General features: G+C 49.4%; 1 protein-coding gene and 1 pseudogene across 1 annotated transcript in view; one reads left to right on the plus strand and one right to left on the minus strand.

Moving 5' to 3' along the window:
- Positions 1–17699, minus strand: part of FSTL1 (follistatin like 1) — a 62390-nt gene extending 44691 nt beyond the window's left edge. The window contains exons 1-2 of the mRNA XM_008266866.4: positions 17396–17699; positions 17187–17243 (exon numbers count right to left, since the gene is read on the minus strand). Of these exons, the coding sequence (XP_008265088.1) occupies positions 17187–17243; positions 17396–17398 (60 nt within the window). The 5' untranslated portion in view covers positions 17399–17699. The remainder of the gene's footprint in view (positions 1–17186; positions 17244–17395) is intronic.
- Positions 1205–6184, plus strand: LOC138849292 (prefoldin subunit 3-like; annotated as a pseudogene).
- Positions 17700–18514: the final 815 nt, after the last annotated feature.

Here is an 18514-nt window from a genome sequence, read left to right on the forward strand (position 1 = left end):
TGACTCGCCCAAATCCACATAGCATGAGGCTCAAACCTGGGGTGCCTGCCTGTCCAGGGGTCTTCACTGGAAGCTTGGGTGAAGCCAGCTCGGAGCCTGTTCCCAGAGACCTCTGTAAACTGAGCCCCAGCATCAGCCAGCACTGCTGCTCACCCTCCCTACACTGACCCTCTCCAGGCAGCCGAATGCTGACAGTGTCCCGGATCCACGCACCTGCTTCCTCTGCGTGCCGCTCACGCCAGTCCCGTGAGACAGTTTAAGGCTGACGGAGAAAAGCAGGAAGAGGCAACTGAAGCCAGAGCTGCAGAACTGTGTGGATTGTGCTGAGAAGGCACAGGGCCAAGCAGACACTGTCTAGACGCTAACTGGCCTCTCCCAGCGGAGGGCGAGCAGGGAGCAGGGAGCCAGGCCGGAATTCTGCTTGCTTTTTGTTCAGCTAATGCAAACACATGACACAACCTCCAACAGGCTGCAGGCTGGGGGTTCACTCTGGCTGAGACATTTCTTCCCAGGGGCTGGAATTCAGCTGTGGACTGAGGGAAGGTCTGCTAATGCAGCCATCCAAGGGAGGCCGGGTGTGCTTTTCTCAATTCTTAGGAACGCATAGCTCCCAAAGTAGACTGAGTTGGGCAACAGCCAAAAGTAGCACTGTGGGTGCAAAAAACAGGTTTGAGAATTTTCCATGAGGAAAATGCACAGAAAACAGAATTTAGTTTATTCACAAGGACAAACACAGAACTGGCTCTTTTTAAGAAATTTCATTTGGTTGAGAAGCAGATAGAAAACAGAGATTGAAAAAGAGAGGGCAAGCGTCCATTCACTAGTTTACTCCCCAGATGCCCACTAGAGCTGGGCCTGGGTCAGGACTGGGCCAGAGATAAAGCCAGATGCTATGAACATTGTTCAGGTCTCCCACATGGTGACGGGATTCTGATTATTGAGCCATCACCATTACCTCCTGGGGTCTGCAGTAGCAGGAAGCTGGAGGCAGGAGTCAGAGCTGGGAACTGAGTCCAGGTCTTTCAGTGAAAGAGATAGACATGTTAACTGCCAGCCCTAAATGCCTGCTCTCCAACTGGCTTTTGATGGAAGCCAGTTAGGAACATTTTCTAAGACTGTGAATGAAATCAACTTGTAACAAGGAAAGATATGGAAATAGCCAACCTAGGCAGTTAGGCATTGTCACGGGAGCTGCAAAGCTGGGTTTGGAGACCTTTGCTCATCAGTTAGATAAAAAGTGTCCCCTTCCTCTGGATGGGCAGACAGGCTCTGTGCCTGGCAGACTGGCACAGAGCCTAGTGAGCAGGATGCAGGACACAGTTGGCCTCACTCACCCCCTCGGTGGGGCACACTTACAAAGAAAACAATCTACAGCAGCATACGCGGCGACTCAGCCAGCATTTTGTAGCTGTCTTGCAATCCAGTCTTATTTAAATGGAGAGGAGTTTTGAGTACCTCTGAAGGACAAAGAAATTGCCTTCAAACATCTGAATCACTGGCCATCATGCTGCCATGTAACAATCGCCCTCTAGTGAGGGTCAAAGAAGCAGCTGGACCGGAATCCAAGTGGAGACCATGCCCATGTGCATGTGGGCAGGCTGAGCGGGCCCCAGGTGCCAATGCAGGCACTTAGGCCAGGGAGGAGCTGTGCAAGCTGAAGAGCTGTACGACCAGGCCTGTACAGTGTTGAGTTCACGTTACAAAGCACAAGTGTCTTCACTTCATTTCCAAAGTCATTTTCAGAAATAAGGCACAGGGGGAAGAGAACACACAGCCTGCACCTTGGGATTTTAAGTTCTGGGTTTGCATCCTTGCTTTCCTACTTACTAGGTGATTTGGGTCAAATATCAAAGTCTTTTAAGTCACACTTTCTTCGCTGATAAGATGAAGATTATAATAACTGCCTCAGTGGCAAGAATGAAATAAAACGAGGCTCCTTCTGTCTGGCTAATGACTAATCATTTTCAGGGCTCAGCTGGCAGGTCACTGCCTCCTGGAGGCCTTCCTAGAGCCACGGCAGTGTAGGTTCTCAGCCCCGTCGCAGCGTTTCTCATGCTGGGTCACTCTGAGCTTGTGGTCCTGTCAGCTCCATGGTGCACCGCAGGCTCCTTGGGGACAAGGTCTTTGTCTTATTTACAGGCAGACAGTGGCTGTGACAGAGTGGCTGACATAGAAGAGATCTGTAGGATCTTTTACCTTCTGCATTTGAGTTGATGCTCACAGACACGCAAAATCCGTCCCGGGTGAGGGATGCAAAATAGCGCATCAGGGCTAGGTGCAGTTTCACCTTGGCTTGAGTTCACGGGGGCTGGGGTGGGGGTTGGGGGAGACCTCTGCAGCCTCATCTGCAGTCTAGCCATCCAGGATGAGCTCTCTGTAACAGCGTGGGGAGGAAGATGAGAAAGCAAAGACCAGGCAAGAAGGTGGAGGAGTCAGCCTGGGAGCAGAGCAAAGAACAATGAAGAAACCAGGCTTGCAGCCTGAGGATGGGAGGGGTCAGGACCAGCTGGCTGCACACAGCGCAGCCACTGCCCTGGCAGGACTCAAGGCGTGTGTGCAAAGCAGAAACTGTGGCCTGGGCTGCCGGAAGGACAGATCCCAGCCTGTCTTTTGAGAGTTATTGGTATTTATTTTTGTGCCACAGTGAAGGCAGAGGACCTCATCCCTTTGCATGATCATCTTTTCCAAACCCCCAGGTTTGAATTCAGTGTCTGCCTGGTAACGGGTCATGCTATGGTGACCACAGCCAGAATATATGAGAGTGACCATCTATGATGTCTGGTGGCCCCCTCTGTAAGGAGGAACACTGGGGAGACAAGGTCAGTGTGGAGAAATCCTGGGCGGGGCGGGGGGGGGTGTTGAGTACCTCCTCTTTTGCCTTTTCTCCCTGTTGTCTTTGTTGTCCAATCTCTTTCATCTCTTCTGACTGCAGAATGAACCAATGCTGGTACACGTATCTCACCTTCTACACACAGGAGGGGAGCCATGAGCATTCAAATTTTATTTTAAAGATTTATATATTTATTTGAGAGGCAGAGTTACAGACATAGAGAGGGAGAGAGAGAGAAAGAGGTGTTTTCCAACTGCTGGTTCACTCCCCAAATTGCCACAATGGCTGCTAGGCTGATGCGAAGCTAGGAGCCAGGAGCTTCTTCTGGGTCTCCCATGTGAGTGCAGGGGCCCAAGCACTTGGACCATTTCCCACTGCCTTCCCAAGCCATTAGCGGGAAACTGGATCAAAAGTGGAGCAGCCAGGACATGAACCGGCACCCATATGGGATGCTGGCGCCACAGGTGGAGGGTTAACTTATTATGCCACAGCTCTGGTCCTCCAAATTCTTTTCCTGGAGGAATGACTGAGTTGCAGCTTCATAGAGAAAATACTTTAGGGGAGTTTAAGAGCAATATTGGCTCAGTAGAAGCAAAGGTTCTGACATAAATTCTGAGCATCAAAGCATGTATTACCACAAATATAATAGCTCTTTTCTTAAGAAAGAAGGTGATAAATTTAGGCCTCTAGAGAGAGTTTAAGAGGCAAGGAGAGTTCTACATGCTTTGAGCGCATATGCATGCACGCACACACACACACACACACAGGACTTTTGGAATTCTTCCCCATAACCTGAGATCCCACAGAAATGATAATATAGACTGAAACGTATTTTACACCAGGTATCAAGCCACTCTTCCAACTGCCTTATGTGTAGTAGTTTATTTTACTTTCCTAACTAACCTATGAGGTAGATACTCTGTATTAATCCAGTTTAATAGATGGGAAAATTGGCCCCAAAGAGGTCTGAAGTAACTTCCCCAAGATCACATAGTAAGGGCAGTGCTAGAATTTAAACTCAAGTTATACAGCTTTTAGGCTTAAGTGCTGAACCATTATGCTATACTTCTTCTCAAGGAAACCTCAGGAAATGGAGGGACAACCTGAACTATGCACAGTTGTACAAATAGAGACAATGCCTAGTGACTGTACATAAACTGAGAATTCTCATGTCAAAATCATTACCGTAAAAGATGGTCTTTGTCAGGCTGGCAGGCACTGGCCAGGGGTGCTGAACCTCTTACAGGAACAGTCAGCTGTTGCTAAGAAATGTGTCTTTAGGTGATTTCATCACCGTGTGACCAACATAGAGTGCATTTACACAGGATGGCTGCATTGTCCTAGACGATATCCTCTTAGGGAATCGTTATTGCATATGCAGCCTGTCACTGACGGAGATGCCATGTCACACAGGAAACCTTCCCAGGACTGCTGAATCGTGGGGCAGAGAGAGAGAGAATACTATTCCCCTTTTACAGGGCAGGAAAGCGACTGCAGGGAAGTTACGTAACTCGTACAAGTCTCAAAGGGAAACAAAGCCAGAATTCAAACCTAGTCCATCCCTCTTAAGTGTGGCTGTAAGTCAGAGATACTAGGTAATTTTTTTTTTTTTTTTTTGACAGGCAGAGTGGATAGTGAGAGAGAGAGACAAAGAGAAAGGTCTTCCTTTGCCGTTGGTTCACCCTCCAATGGCCGCCGCGGCCGGCGCACCGCGCTGATTCGAAGGCAGGAGCCAGGTGCTTCTCCTGGTCTTCCATGGGGTGCAGGGCCCAAGCACTTGGGCCATCCTCCACTGCACTCCCTGGCCACAGCAGAGAGCTGGCCTGGAAGAGGGGCAACTGGGACAGAATTCAGCGCCCCGACCGGGACTAGAACCCGGTGTGCCAGCGCCGCTAGGTGGAGGATTAGCCTGTTGAGCCGCGGCGCCAGCCACTAGGTAATTTTTTAATATGACATGAGTAAGGGCTGGAATTGTGGTGCAGTGAGCTAAGCTGCCACCTGCAGTACCAGCATCCCACGTGAGCACCAGCTGCAGTCCTGACTGCTCCACTTGTGATCCAGCTCCTTGCTAAGGTACCTAGGAAGGCAGCGTAGGATGGTCCAGGTGCCTGAGCCCCTGTTGTCCATGTGGGAATCCGGGATGGAGTTCTAGGCTCCTGGCTTTGCCTTGGCCCAGCCCTGGCTATTGTGGCCACCTGGGGAGTAAACCAGCATAGAAGACTGACATCTCTATGTGCGTATGTGTGTGTGTGCCTCACTTTCTCACAGACACAGTCTCTCTGCCTTTCACATGAATAAATAAATATTTTTTAAAAAAATAAGAAATAATAGGCTTCCCCAAGATGGTGGTCACTAAGGACAGTTGTAGCATAGAGGTGGCCACAGGGAATGGGTGGTGGCTTCCCCTGGGGATTCCTGAGGCAGTGTCTGTGGAAGACGCAGACTCCATGAAACAGCCTGGGAATGAGACTGCAGACACAGGACTAAAGAAGCTCAATGAGCCAAACCAGAAGTATACATGTATGCAAGCCAACCTTCCTCGAAAGAAAAGGAGCCCAAAGGATCAGACTCCTGGGATTGAGCAGATACTTGCAGAAGAAGAAAGAGCCCACTGGGGCCGCTGCTGCGGCATAGCGGGTAAAGCCACCGCCTGCAATGCTGGCATCCCATATGGGTGCCTGTTCATGTCCCAGCTGCTCCCCTTCCGGGCCAGCTCTCTGCTATGGCCTGAGAAAGCAGCAGAAGATGGCTCAAATGCTTGGGCCCCTGTACCCGTGTGGGAGACTCAGAGGAAGCTCCTGGCTCCTGGCTTTGGATCAGTGCGGCTCCAGCCGTTGCAGCCACCTGGGGAGTGAACCAATGGATGCAGGACCTCTCTCTCTGACTCTCCTCCTCTCTCTGTGTAACTTTGACTTTCAAATAAATGAATAAATCTTTAAAAAAAAAAAAAAGAAAGAGTCCACCAATTCACTGGAGAGGGGATTCTTACTGGCAGGTCATTGGCGCTGCCAAGCTCCAGTTCCCCCTCCTGATAGGGAGTGTCTGTGGTCGGGGGCTAGTGTCACGCTTCAACATGATATTGATGACTCAGGCATTGCTGGAAAAGAATTTATTAACAGTCACAGAGAATCTTGATTCTCTTGAGGAAGACCCTGACTTTCTTCGTGATCAATTTACAGCCACAGAAATCACCAAGGCCAGAGTTTATAACTGGGTTATGAAAGGAAGAAACAAAGATGATTCTTCCCAGGATAAACTGTGCTGCTGAAAGTTAAAAATCTGGTTGTTTTCCAAACATGCTATTTTAACTGTCTCAACATTTACCCCTAAAGATTGACAGAACTTTGAATGATTCTTTAAAAAATAAACACCATTGGGGCCGGCGCTGTGGTGCACTAGGTTAATCCTCTGCCTGTGGCACCGGCATCCCATATGGGCGCCAGGTTCTAGTCCCGATTGCTCCTCTTCCAGTCCAGCTCTGCTGTGGCCTGGGTGTGCAGTGGAGGATGGCCCAAGTGCTTGGGCCCCTGCACCAGCCTGGGAGACCAGGAAGAAGCTCCTTGCTCCTGGCTTCAGATCGGTGCAGCGCCAGCCGTGGCGGCCATCTGGGGAGTGAACCAACAGACGGAAGACCTTTCTCTCTGTCTCTCTCTCTCTCTCTCTCACTGTCTATAACTCTACCTGTCAATAAAAAATAAATAAATAAAAAATCTTAAAAAGAAACCACCATTTTATTTATAAAAACAAAATTGGTCTGTGCCGGCACTGTGGCATAGCTGGTGAGGCCGCTGTCTGCAGTGCTGGCATTCCATATGGGCACTGGTTCAAGTCCTGGATGCTCCACTTCCAATATAGCTCGCTGCTGCTGCCTGGGAGGGCACTACAGGATGTCCCAATTGCTTGGGACCCTGTACCCACGCAGGAGACCCAGAGGAAACTCCTGGCTCCTGGCTTCAGATAGTTGCAACCATTTGGGGAGTGAACCAGAAGATGGAAGATCTCTCTCTCTCTCTCTCTCTGCCTCTACCTTTCTGTAACTCTACCTTTCAAATGAATAAATAAATCTTCAAAAAAAAATTGGCTTCAAATAGTTTATAAAATTAGTATATTTTGGGGCCGGCACTGTGGTGTAGAGGGTAGAGCCCCCACCTGCAGTGCCAGCATCCCTTATGGGCGTCGGTTCGAGTCCCAGATGCTCCACTTCTGATCCAGCTCTCTGCTGTGTCCTGAGAAAGCAGTAGAAGATGGCCCAAGTTCTTGGGATCCTGCACCCGTGTGGAAGACCCAGAGGAAGCTCCTGGCTCCTGGCTTTGGATCAGCACAGCTCTGGCCATTGCGGCCATTGGGGAGTGAACCAGTGGATGGAAGACCTCCCTCTCTCTCTCTGCCTCTCCTTCTCTGTAACTCTAACTTTCAAATAAATAAATAAAATATTTTTAAAAAATTATATATATTATAAATATAAATGTATATATATATATAGTGTTTCCCAGCCATCTTTTTTTTTTTTTTTTTTTTTTTTTTTGGACAGGCAGAGTGGACAGTGAGAGAGAGAGACAGAGAGACAGAGAGAAAGGTCTTCCTTTTGCTGTTGGTTCACCCTCCAATGGCCGCCGCGGCCAGTGCTCTGAGGCAGGTGCACCGCGCTGATCTGATGGCAGGAGCCAGGTACTTATCCTGGTCTCCCATGGGGTGCAGGGCCCAAGCACTTGGGCCATCCTCCACTGCACTCCCTGGCCACAGCAGAGAGCTGGCCTGGGAGAGGGGCAACTGGGACAGAATCCAGCACCCCGACCGGGACTAGAACCTGGTGTGCTGGCACCGCAAGGCGGAGGATTAGCCTAGTGAGCCACGGCGCCGGCCTCCCAGCCATCTTAATGCTGCTTTCGTGCTTTTATTTTTTGGCTGTCATAAAGAACAGTCCTAGCTGAAGTGGCTGAAAACTGTGAGCTCTGATGGAAGCTGAATGCTGGACACTGGCACAGTGAACTTCTGTGTTACTGGCTGATGTTACTCTCGCTGTGGTTACACCATGGTAGAGGCAGGAAAGACAGAAGTGAGTAACTGCAAACCTGCTTCCCTTTAGTGCATGGGGGATGTAAGGGTGCCCTGTTGCAGGTGTCTTCTGCAGGTGGGGTTCTGGGAATTATTGCTTATCCACTTACTATCATGATGTCCTGAAATTTCCAAGCAATGGTAATTTGCCTTCCTGTGCAGGAAGAGAGCTATTGAGACAACGCTTTTGATAGCATCAGAAAAGTGTAGAGTGTCTTTGTAATGCCAACAGGGAAGATCTTGCCAACGTGAGATAATACTACCCAATCAAAATTCTTGGCTAAGGTGATTTTGTATTTCTTAACAGTTCTCCAAAGCATCTTTAACAGGGATATTAAGATAAGTGTAAATCTGCAATAGCTGAAGAGCTGTGAACTTTTTTATTCATGATAACAACAGGAAAAAAAAAAAAAAAGCCCTCAGTAACGTTAAAAAAAAAAATCTCTGTGGAAAGACATGGGCACAAGAGCAAGAGCAAGTACTGGCTGACACGGAAGATTCTGGTAAAAACACAAATGTATTATTTTCTGTCCCTGTAGTAAAAACCATACTTGTACAATGTTTCATACTTGCATTTCCGATATTAAGACACTGATATTAAAACTAAAGCACAAAATAAATAACCAAAAATAATAAAAAATAATAAAGGTGACATCAGCAAGAAAGGACTTCTAAGTCAAAGACTTTCATTATTCCGCAACGTCATTCTTCATGATGAAAAGGTTCTGGAAACGGGTCCACAGAAAATACGAACTTGGGAACGAGAACAGAGCAGACAGTGAAGGAAGGACCTCGGGGAAAGGCTTGAGTGACATGACAACACCAAAGCCTCTGGAACAGACTACTTCAGAGAAGTTTTACATAAAAAGCTGCCCTCTACTGGACACACTGATCAGCTCAACAGGGTAGACAGGCTGAACATGGCTCCAGCTGCCCAAGTGGAGTCTTCCAAATCCTGAGAAGGGGACCATCCACCCCACTGCCACATCGCAGGATTGCCTGAGTCGGTGCCAGCAGATGAGGAGACAGGTGGCAACTTCTGCGAAAGCCACAGATTTGGCTAACAGCCATTTGTACGGCGATAGCAGTGGCAGCTCCCCCAGAACAAGAACCTGTAAGGCATTGCCTTTTAGTCCCACACTATTCCTAACATCATATATGCAGAGTGATCAGCACATATGATGCTTGTAGGAGATTAATAAATTGCAACTATTTACCATCACTGAAGGATAGAATGGAAGGCTGACGAAAGACAAACTTGGCATCAGACACAGGATTTTAAATTTTGAAAGCAATAAGTAGAAAAAGACAAAGAGACATTTTTCCCTCTGTTGCTTCAAGCCAAGATCCCATCTCTCTTTCTCTCTTTCCTTCTTTCTCTCCCTCCCCCACCCCACATATGTGTGCATATAAATCTGGGCCTGCAAGATGTCATGATTTTTCCATGTATCACATGAGTTATTTGGCACCAGCTTGGTTGTTCACAAAGAAGGTCTGGGATTATTCAGAGAACATGCTAGGGCATCATAAATTCAGACTTAATCCTGGAAATAGTTTATTGGTGATGGCTTCAAATGAGCAGATAAAAAGTCCATGAAGAGATGACATGAAAATCCTTCAACCACAGCAGAAAATGCAAATTTATAGGATATATTTTGTACTCTCACTACCCAAAGAGCATTCTATGAGCGGGTGATTGCCAGACTGCCACTAAGGCAGAGGCTGTTATCTATGACAGCAGCAGCTCTGAAGAGTTTAGCAAGAACAACTATTTACTTCATTGGACCAGCCAAGAAAATTCTCATTATCATACTTTTGTTGATGGCTAACATTAGAGGGTTTGGCTTACAGGAAGGTGTTTGGAGAAGTTGGGGCCAGACTTGAGTAAGGGCCATTTTCCTGACATTTTCAGCCATTTGCTACTCTAGTTCACACAGTCTTGAGCTCTGCTTTCTAATTATCTTAATTTCAGCTAAAAATCTGTCAATGTTTGTCAATTGGATTCACTTTTTTGTTCTAGCAGGAATGGCAAATAGCTTTCATCCCACATAGACTGATTGATTATTAATGGCTACCTGGAACATAGTTGGGTAGGACTTTAAAACCTCCACCAGGTTCACTAGGGATGCATACTATGATTTTATTAGCAATTGTCTGTTCTGTGTAAGAGAGTAGGTGGTGGTGACGTGTATGCTCTGTTTGGATCATTTACACAGGGCATTTATCTCACAGTGCTGGGAGGTACTGATTTTTATTGCCTACACTGTTTTGCAGATACATCACATATTCCTGTTGACTGCCTTTGGTAATTTCTCTGAAAGGGGATGAAGCAACAGTAGCTAACTATAACCTCATCTCCCTGCACCTGCCTTTTTCTCCTTAAGCAATTCCTAGAGGTCCTACGCCCTGGGTATTCCATCCAGTGTGTCCTCATTATAAGGGTTCATTTGACCCTCTTTTTTTCAAGGTGAATGTACCCTCTTAATGTGTTCTTTTCTTTAAATAAAGGGAATGTGCTATTTTCTGACAAAACGTGCTCATGAAAAGCTAACAGAATAAAGAGAAGACTAGAGCAAAGAATAAAATTACCCCTAATTCCACCACCTACAGATAATTTCTAACACATTTTTTATTGTGCTGCTTTATGAATTTTTTCACCATTTCTGAAGATATAGCACTGGGGAATGGGAATTCTGCCTTTTAAACTAAATCATAATCATTGGCCAGAGCTTTAAAATTTTTTGTAATCACAACTTTTCGCGGCACATATGGCTGTGCTGTGATTTATTTGATCTTTCTCCTGGCACTGGATATTTAGTCAGTTTTAAGCTTTTAGCTATTGTAAGTAACATGACTGGCATCTTTTACAGAGTCCTTTTAAAAGTAATAATGACCAGAGCAGTGTGGCCAGGTAGAATGACTTGTGTCTGTTTCCTTTAGTTTCTCTGTGTAGATTGTGGTGAACCCTGAAATTTCCATCTACGAAGCAGTGAAATAAGCTCCCGCAGAACTGAGTGATGTTTGCTAAGATGGATTCATGCCAATGGAGACATGAAGGTGGAACAGGTGCTCTGGCGCTGTGGGTGAGGCTGCCTCTTGGGACACCCACCACCCAGATCAGAGTGCCTGGGTTCAGGTCTCCCTTCAACATTCAATCCAGTTTCCTGCTAATGTGCACTCTAGGAAGGCAGCAGTTGATGGCTTAAGTACTTGGATTCCTGCCACCACACCGGAGACTTGGATTGAGTTCCTGCCTCTTGGCTACAGCCTGGCCCATTCCTAGCTCTTGCAGGCATTTGGGAAGCTAACAGATAGAAGTTATCTCTCTGTCTCCCTTTCTCTGTCACTCTTTCTTTCAAATAAATAAATACACATTAAAAAATACATGAATGGCCGGCGCCACAGCTCACTAGGCTAATCCTTCGCCTGTGGTGCTGGCACACCAGGTTCTAGTCCCAGTACGGGCGCCGGATTCTGTCCCGGTTGCTCCTCTTCCAGGCCAGCTCTCTGCTGTGGCCCAGGAAGGCAGTGGAGGATGGCCCAAGTGCTTGGGCCCTGCACCCACATGGGAGACCAGGAGTCGCCTGGCTCCAGGCTTTGTATTGGTGCAGCGCGCCGGCCTTGATGGCCATTTGGGGGGTGAACCAATGGAAGGAAGACCTTTCTCTCTGTCTCTCTCTCACTGTCTAACTTTGCCTGTCAAAAAAAAAAAAAAAAAATACATGAATGGGGCCGGCACTGTGGCATAGCGGGTAAAGTCGCCACCTGCAGTGCCAGCATCCCATATGGGCTCCAATTCAAGTTTCAGCTACTCTACTTCCATCCAGCTCTCTGCTATGGCCTGAGAAAGAAGTAGAGATGGCTCAAAGTCCTTGGGCCCCTGCATCTGTGTGGGACACCTGGAGGAAGCTCCTGGCTCTTGGCTTTGGATCAGCACAGCTCTGGCCGTTGACACCATCTGGGGAGTGAACCATCAGATTGAAGATCTCTCTCCTTCTCTGCCTCTGCCTCTCTGTTACTCTGCCTTTCAAATAAATAAATAAATCTTTTTAAAAAAATACATGAATGTGTTTGTTGGAGATCCTTGTAGCTAATAAGGAAAGCAATTTTCCATCATCAACACTGCAAACCAAAGTTAAAATGCTTTCTTTTTCCCCAAAGATTTATTTTATTTATTTGGAAGGAAGAGTTACCGAAAGAGAGGGAGAGACAGAGAGATCTTCCATCTGCTGGTTCACTCCCCAGATGGCCACAACAGCTGAGGCTGGAACAGGCCAAACCAGGAGCCAGGAGCTTCATCTGGGTCTCCCATGTGTGTGCAGGGGCCTAAGGACCCTACGGGTGCCCATACAGGGTGTTGGTGTCGCAGGCAGCAGCTTAACCTGGTATGCCACAATGTCGGCCCTCTAAAATGCTTATAATATCCAAATTGCAAGTTAAATAGAGAGGGTAACTTAATCTTTTCATTAGTTACTAATAGTTCCTTGTTGTTAAAACATGGATTAAAAGCCTGCCCAGTGTTACCAGGGCCAGACCAGAAAAGTGTAGACTGATTACATGCTAATAATCTTTGGACAAGGAGTCATAACTGCACCTTAGATCACCCCCAGCACTCCCCATTTCCATTGTTGCTCAGTCCACACACTGAGTTCACAGCCTTTGTTCTGCACTCCCACCTGGACCAGGTGGTGGCTACATGGGTGTATCCAGATGTAAAAGTTCACCAAGCTAGACATCAAAGATATGTTCATTCTCCAAGCTCTAAGTTAATGTAACAACAACTATATAGATACTTGTTCACCTTGTGGTTAGTGACATACATTGTAACTACCACAATTTATAGCAGTGGCACCCTACTAGATTGTAAGAAACCGCGGCAGAGTCCTTGTCTTTCCCTTTACCCACGGCTCCACTGCATAAGTATGGTGTGCTCCACCTGCAGCACGGAATACTGCCTGCTGGGCACAGGGCAGGGAAGGCCCACGCCACTAATGGCTCACTCTTGGAGAAGTGGCCACAGAACAGGGCACCTTAGGAAAACGTATGTATTAGACCTCCAAGGACAGTGAACACCTGTCTTGCAAAAGTGAGCCCATCTAAGTGCAAAAAATTTTTTTCAAACCTTCAGTTTCTGGTGTCATCAAGCTAATAAAATAGAAATGTCCTGTTGGATATCCAGTTCCCAGAAGACAAGTAGGGAAAGGAATTGTGACCACTGGTCTTTACAGCTCCTGCTTAGCCGGCTGTTTTTAGGGCTGCAGGTGTCTTTCTGCCTCACCCACTCTCCTTTGGGACATTTCCCCTGTGGTCATCCCAACCACCTTAGTCCAAACCCCTGGTCCTCTCAGGCTCACAGCTCTTTCCTAACCTGCTCCCGTGAGCCTGGAAGCTGCCTCCTGCTTTCTGTCGCTGAATCCAGGGGACTGTCTGGGAAGTACACTGTGTCTACCTTCTAGTGTCCAGTGGGCACCGCCATGATTTGCTGGTGCTGGCCCACCTGTTTTGGCTATTCAGCAGAGTCCTTGCTATTTATGGTTTAACATCCCAGTGTCCAACAACAGCCGTCATGATTGTAAGTAGTTTATTTGCCAAAGCAAAAACAAACAAGAGGGATGGCGCTGTGATGGCACTGTGGCATAGCGGGTTAAGCCGCTGCCTGCAGTGCCAGCATCCCACATGGGTGCTGGTTTGAGTTCTGGCTGCTCCACTTCTGATCCAGCTCTCTGCTATTGAGCCTGGGAAAGCAGCAGAGGATGGCCCAAGTGCTTGGACCCCTGCACCCACATGGGAGACCCAGAAGAAGCTCCTGGCTCCTGGCTTCAGAATGGCCCAGCAGCCATTTGGGGAGTGAAACAGCAGATGGAATATCTGTCTCTCTCTCTCTCTCTCTAACTCTGCCTTTCAAATGGATGCACACATCTTAAAAAAAAAAAAAAAGAAATCATTTTAATTATTACTATATAAGCTACAACTCCAAGAAGCAGCAGGCACTGGTGTAGATTATTCTGTAGGCCTACATGAGTTTACCGTTAGGATTGCTCTAAAGAATGTGGGGGAGCTCTCAGACTCACCCATGAAGCCCCTAGTGGTTAACCACATGCCGATCACAGGGTGTAAATGAGGTTAAGAGCGTAGCTTCCGGGGGACAAATCCCTAATAACCTTTTAGCATTGCATGCCTAGAGCTAAGTGAAGCGTGCCTGTCTACAGAATTACTGTTCTTACTACACTCATAGGTGGTACACTCACAGGTATGGATCCCTTATTGCATTGAGGGTCCTGATTTGCAAATCAGTCCCCTGGGCATGTGACGTACAGTAGTGAATTTCCATACCTGGAATGCTGGAAATCAGAACGCCAGCAACAGTCAGCAAGCAGGAGTTGGGGTGTGCTTGGGTACTTGCCAAGACAGCCCACCTGAAGCAAGGAGCCACAGCTTGCCCTCCTGCTTGCCCCTTAAGAGTGACAGAGATCTAACAATTGACACTCAAGAGGCACCTATGCCTGGCTTCTCAACCTTTTCCTAGGGTCCACACCATGCCTCCAAAACTTGTCAAAGACCTGCAGGAATTCCCAATGGGAGGGAGATGGGGTTGGGGGAGATCTAGCAGGGCCACAGGCCCTCTGGATGGATCTAGAACATGAGATTTGCTTAGCCCGGCATTCACAGGGCTGACAAAGCCCCTTCCCACGCATGGCCCACCGCTGGTTCTGGAAGGTCTTCAAATAGCAACACAATTCGTAAGGCAGCCACATTATTCAAAAAATGCTGAATTACTCCCTTGAGTTCATATTAAAGTAAAAACCACCAAGAAGTTTCACTTTATTTTCTAAATTTCATTTTTAAAAAGCTTCCATGATTTTGGCTGATCTAAAACTTATTAAAATGGATTCAAGTTAACAAGCTTTGCAAAGACCATTATTTACCTATGTTTGCTCAATGTCCTTTATAGTTAACAAGGAAAATATTTTTCCCTCCAAGCAGATAGCTAAACTGCTTAAAATAACATTCGAATCACAAGTCTCCTACAGAGAGGGTTAATTTACCTGGTTCATTAATAATTATAGGTACATTATTAACACCTGGGTTTAAAACTGTTAGTTGGTCAGACACCAAGAGATGGAGTTCATCAAAAGATAATAATCCTTAATAATGTGCAGTCAGGAAATGCGGCCCAGCTCGTATCCACTCCTCACTCTTGTCACCGGAACCGTTCCCATTCCCCAGCCTTCTTTCTGCCCCAGCTCCCTGGGATTTCATGTTTCAGCACTTCTCCATAGATTGTGCCTGGGAATTCTGTGAGAACACTGGATGCTCTTCTACCTCCAGCAGGAAATTGCTGCCACAGGGACTTCCAACTAAGGCTCCTCTTTTCCCTGCAATGCAGGGGGGTGAGGAGGAGGAGGAGGAGGAGGAGGAGGAGGGTGCAGTGCAGGCTGCCTAGAATAGATCCCAGACCCCGGGCCACACAGCCTTGTGGGGAGTGAACCAACAGCCTCCCCACATCTCCTGTGTGCATTCCAGTTCACAGAGCCATTTCACACACTAGCTGGCAATTCTTAAGCCTGCTGTGAAACCAACCAGGGATTCACCTCATCAATCACCAGGCTGCAGCTGCCTTTGGAGGACCACAGCAGGGGATGGAGGAGTGTTCCTGAACAGGACTCATCAGCCAGGGAGGGGGATACTCTCTGGAATTCACACCCTGCACAACAACATGGATGAGAAACAGGCCAGCACTAAAACCTGGGCTCAAAGGTGAAAGAGCTGGGTTCAGATCTTTCTTTAGAAGTAACTAGAGTTTGACCTTGGGAAGTTACCCAGTCTCCTTAAGCGTGTAGAAACCTTTCTCTAGAAAAGGGGACAGCAGAAGCTACCTTCCAGGCTTGGGGAGCCTCACAAGAAATGAGGTAGGTCATGCACACAGCCCAGTGCTTGGCATACAAAAACCACTTGGCAAATGCCAAGCTTGTTCTTGGAAGGGGAGTGGGCAGTGATGAAGAACCCAGCATCTGGAGCCAGAGTGCCTGGGTTCAAATCTCACCCCTAGCAATTTAATTGCTGAGGGTCTGATACCTTATATAACCTTCCCTCAGCTGCTCTCATCTGAGCCGAATTTGATGACGGTAAATTTGATGACACTATATGGCTAACCAACATTTGTATTACACTGGGCAAAAAAACCACCCATGTTTCCATCTCAAACAACAATGTAGTAGTGAATTCAATGGGAATTCAGTACAAGATGGGTTTTTCAAAATCTGTGAAAACCTTGTCTGTAACTATGGTTTTTTTGAGGGCAGAATCAAGCTGTGATGCAAAGGGTGGGGCTAAACTGTATTAGGAAGAAGAAAAAAAAAACCATGGAAGGAGTATCAACCAGCCACCAGGGAGCTATTTCTTTTGTAATGTGCATTCCATTTCTTCTCTCTCATGCTTAATTCCTTCCACATTTCCTGCCATCATTATCAAATGCTGAGCTTCTGACCTCACTTTTCTGGAGACCCGGAGCCCAGGGAGTTTCGAATTGTTTATTCTGTGCCCATAAACCTTCGAGTTAATGGAAGGGCCTGTGAGCCGAGGGTTTGTCGGTCAGTCTGGGGTATCTCGGAAGGTCACCGGAGTTGGAAAGAAAACATTAGAGAGAGCAGCGCTGAAATGCTTTGGCTGGCCGCGCAGTCCCGGGAGGGCCGGCCGTGGCCCTCGTCTCAGCGCGCAACGGCAGTTGCCGGGAAAAGTTAGGTTTTAAAAGGCTGCTATGTGGCCCGGATATTATCACAGAACCCCAGGACTCTTTACAAAGAAAAAGCAAATGTCGGGGCCTCGTAGTATCATTTTATAAAAAAGAAAGGAAATTTTATCTTAACCCCCAAGGAGAGCCTCCTGAGGGCCCCCGGCCCCCTCTGGAAGGTCCCTAACTTCTCAATTTCCCCTGAAGGGAAGGGAAGAACTCAGGCCCCCTTCTGAACTCGGCTGCCCCTCTGCTCGCCGCCTCCGTCCCGCTCGGCCCGGCTCGTGCCCTCTGCCCCTCCCCACTCTCCCTCCATTTTAGCTGCCGTGGGGCTCCCGTTCCCGGCCCGAACGACTTTCTCAGATCTTGAGATCTAAGTTCCCCAAGTAGTATTTCTGCTCCGAGCGCCCCCCAGCACAGCGCGGCCCGGCCCACCCCACTGCACCCTACCCCACCCCAAGTGCCAGAAACTCCCAGTCCCGCCCCGGGAGCGCATCTCCGCGACGCGCGCCCGGCCCGTCCGGCGCGCACCTCGAGTGGCCTCGGCCGGTGTCCCGACCCCTCACCTACCTCGGCGTGGACCCAGGCGACGGCCACCAGCGCGAGCGCGAGCCAGCGTTTCCACATCTGCGGAAGAGAGAGGAGAACGGGGCTGAAGGCGCCGGGCCCCGCGCCCACCCCGGAAACTTCCCTGGGTCCCGCAGGCTCGCCCCCCTCCGCCCAGGCGCCCCTGGCCGCCCTCCGGGGTCCGGTCACTGCGCCCTGCGTCCCGCGCTCACCATGGTCGGGTCCCGGGGTCCGGAAGGCGCGGGGCAGGGCGGCGGCGGCGAGCTCTAAGACAAGGTGGAAGCCCCACCGATCGCCAGCCTGGGAGGAAATCTGACCTGAGCTCGCAGCCCCTTAAGACCCCTCCTTCCCCGCCTGCCTGCCCCCCAGCTCCTCCCCATTCTCCTCCCACTTCTGCCGCCGCGGCTCCCCGCCCGCCTCCCGCCCCGGGCGCCTGGCGCCCTGGAGCAGTCCGAACCCCGCTCCACGCAAGCCTCTCACCCCCGAGACCCAGGATGAGGAGGCAGAAGAGCAAGGAGGAGACCCTGGGGGCGCTGCAACCAAGGCGGAGCGGGTGGGGGGGGGGGGGAGGTGGGACAGAGGCGAAACCCCACCCCGGGGAGGGGCGGCCCGGGCTGGCTGCGGGCGCGGGCTGCGGCGGTGGCCGGGTGGGCGGTGCCATTGGGGGCCTGGGCCCCGACTGGGGGGGAGAACCTCGAGGGAAAGGCGCCCGGCAGCCTGGAGAGCCAGAGCCACCCGCTACAGCTGAAAGGGAGCGGGCCTGGAGTGCTAGGGGCCCGCGCCCCAGGGGTCACTGCGGGCGGAGCGCGGACAGTGGACGCAGAGGCCGCAGACCCGCGGCGGAGAGGGCTGCTTTGGGTGCAGCTGTAGGTTCCTGGGGGGAGAAGTGGCGGTCGTCCGTCCTGCTCTGCAGAGATCTTGAGCCCAGCGTTGGCCGGCAGCCTCATCCTGCCCTTTCCTCGTCCCGGAGCGTGCCTGTCCCCTTCCTGCCGCCCACTCCTCCCCTGTGTCCTTGAGCCCATCCGTGCCACCCTTCGTGGCCTCAGGGTTCGGGTTCACCACCTCTACCCACTTCTTCCCAGTCGCCGTTAACGGCACGTACCTCTTAGACGATGTTGACTCCCTGGATTCCAGCCTTCAACAGCTAGCTCTTTCTCCCCCAGCCCAGGGGTCACCGAGGCCTGGCACTTTTCCCTTTGGATCTCGTAGGCATCGCTTCACCCTGGTCACCGTCCAGTACCATAGGCCGCACATTCCTGTTCGTCCCCGGCCACTCTGGAAACCACCCGTGCTCGCTCCGCATCTCCAGGACCTCTGCCCGCGGAGTCTGC

The sequence above is a fragment of the Oryctolagus cuniculus genome, chromosome 4 (assembly GCF_964237555.1).
Source record: "Oryctolagus cuniculus chromosome 4, mOryCun1.1, whole genome shotgun sequence".
Taxonomy (NCBI): domain Eukaryota; kingdom Metazoa; phylum Chordata; class Mammalia; order Lagomorpha; family Leporidae; genus Oryctolagus; species Oryctolagus cuniculus.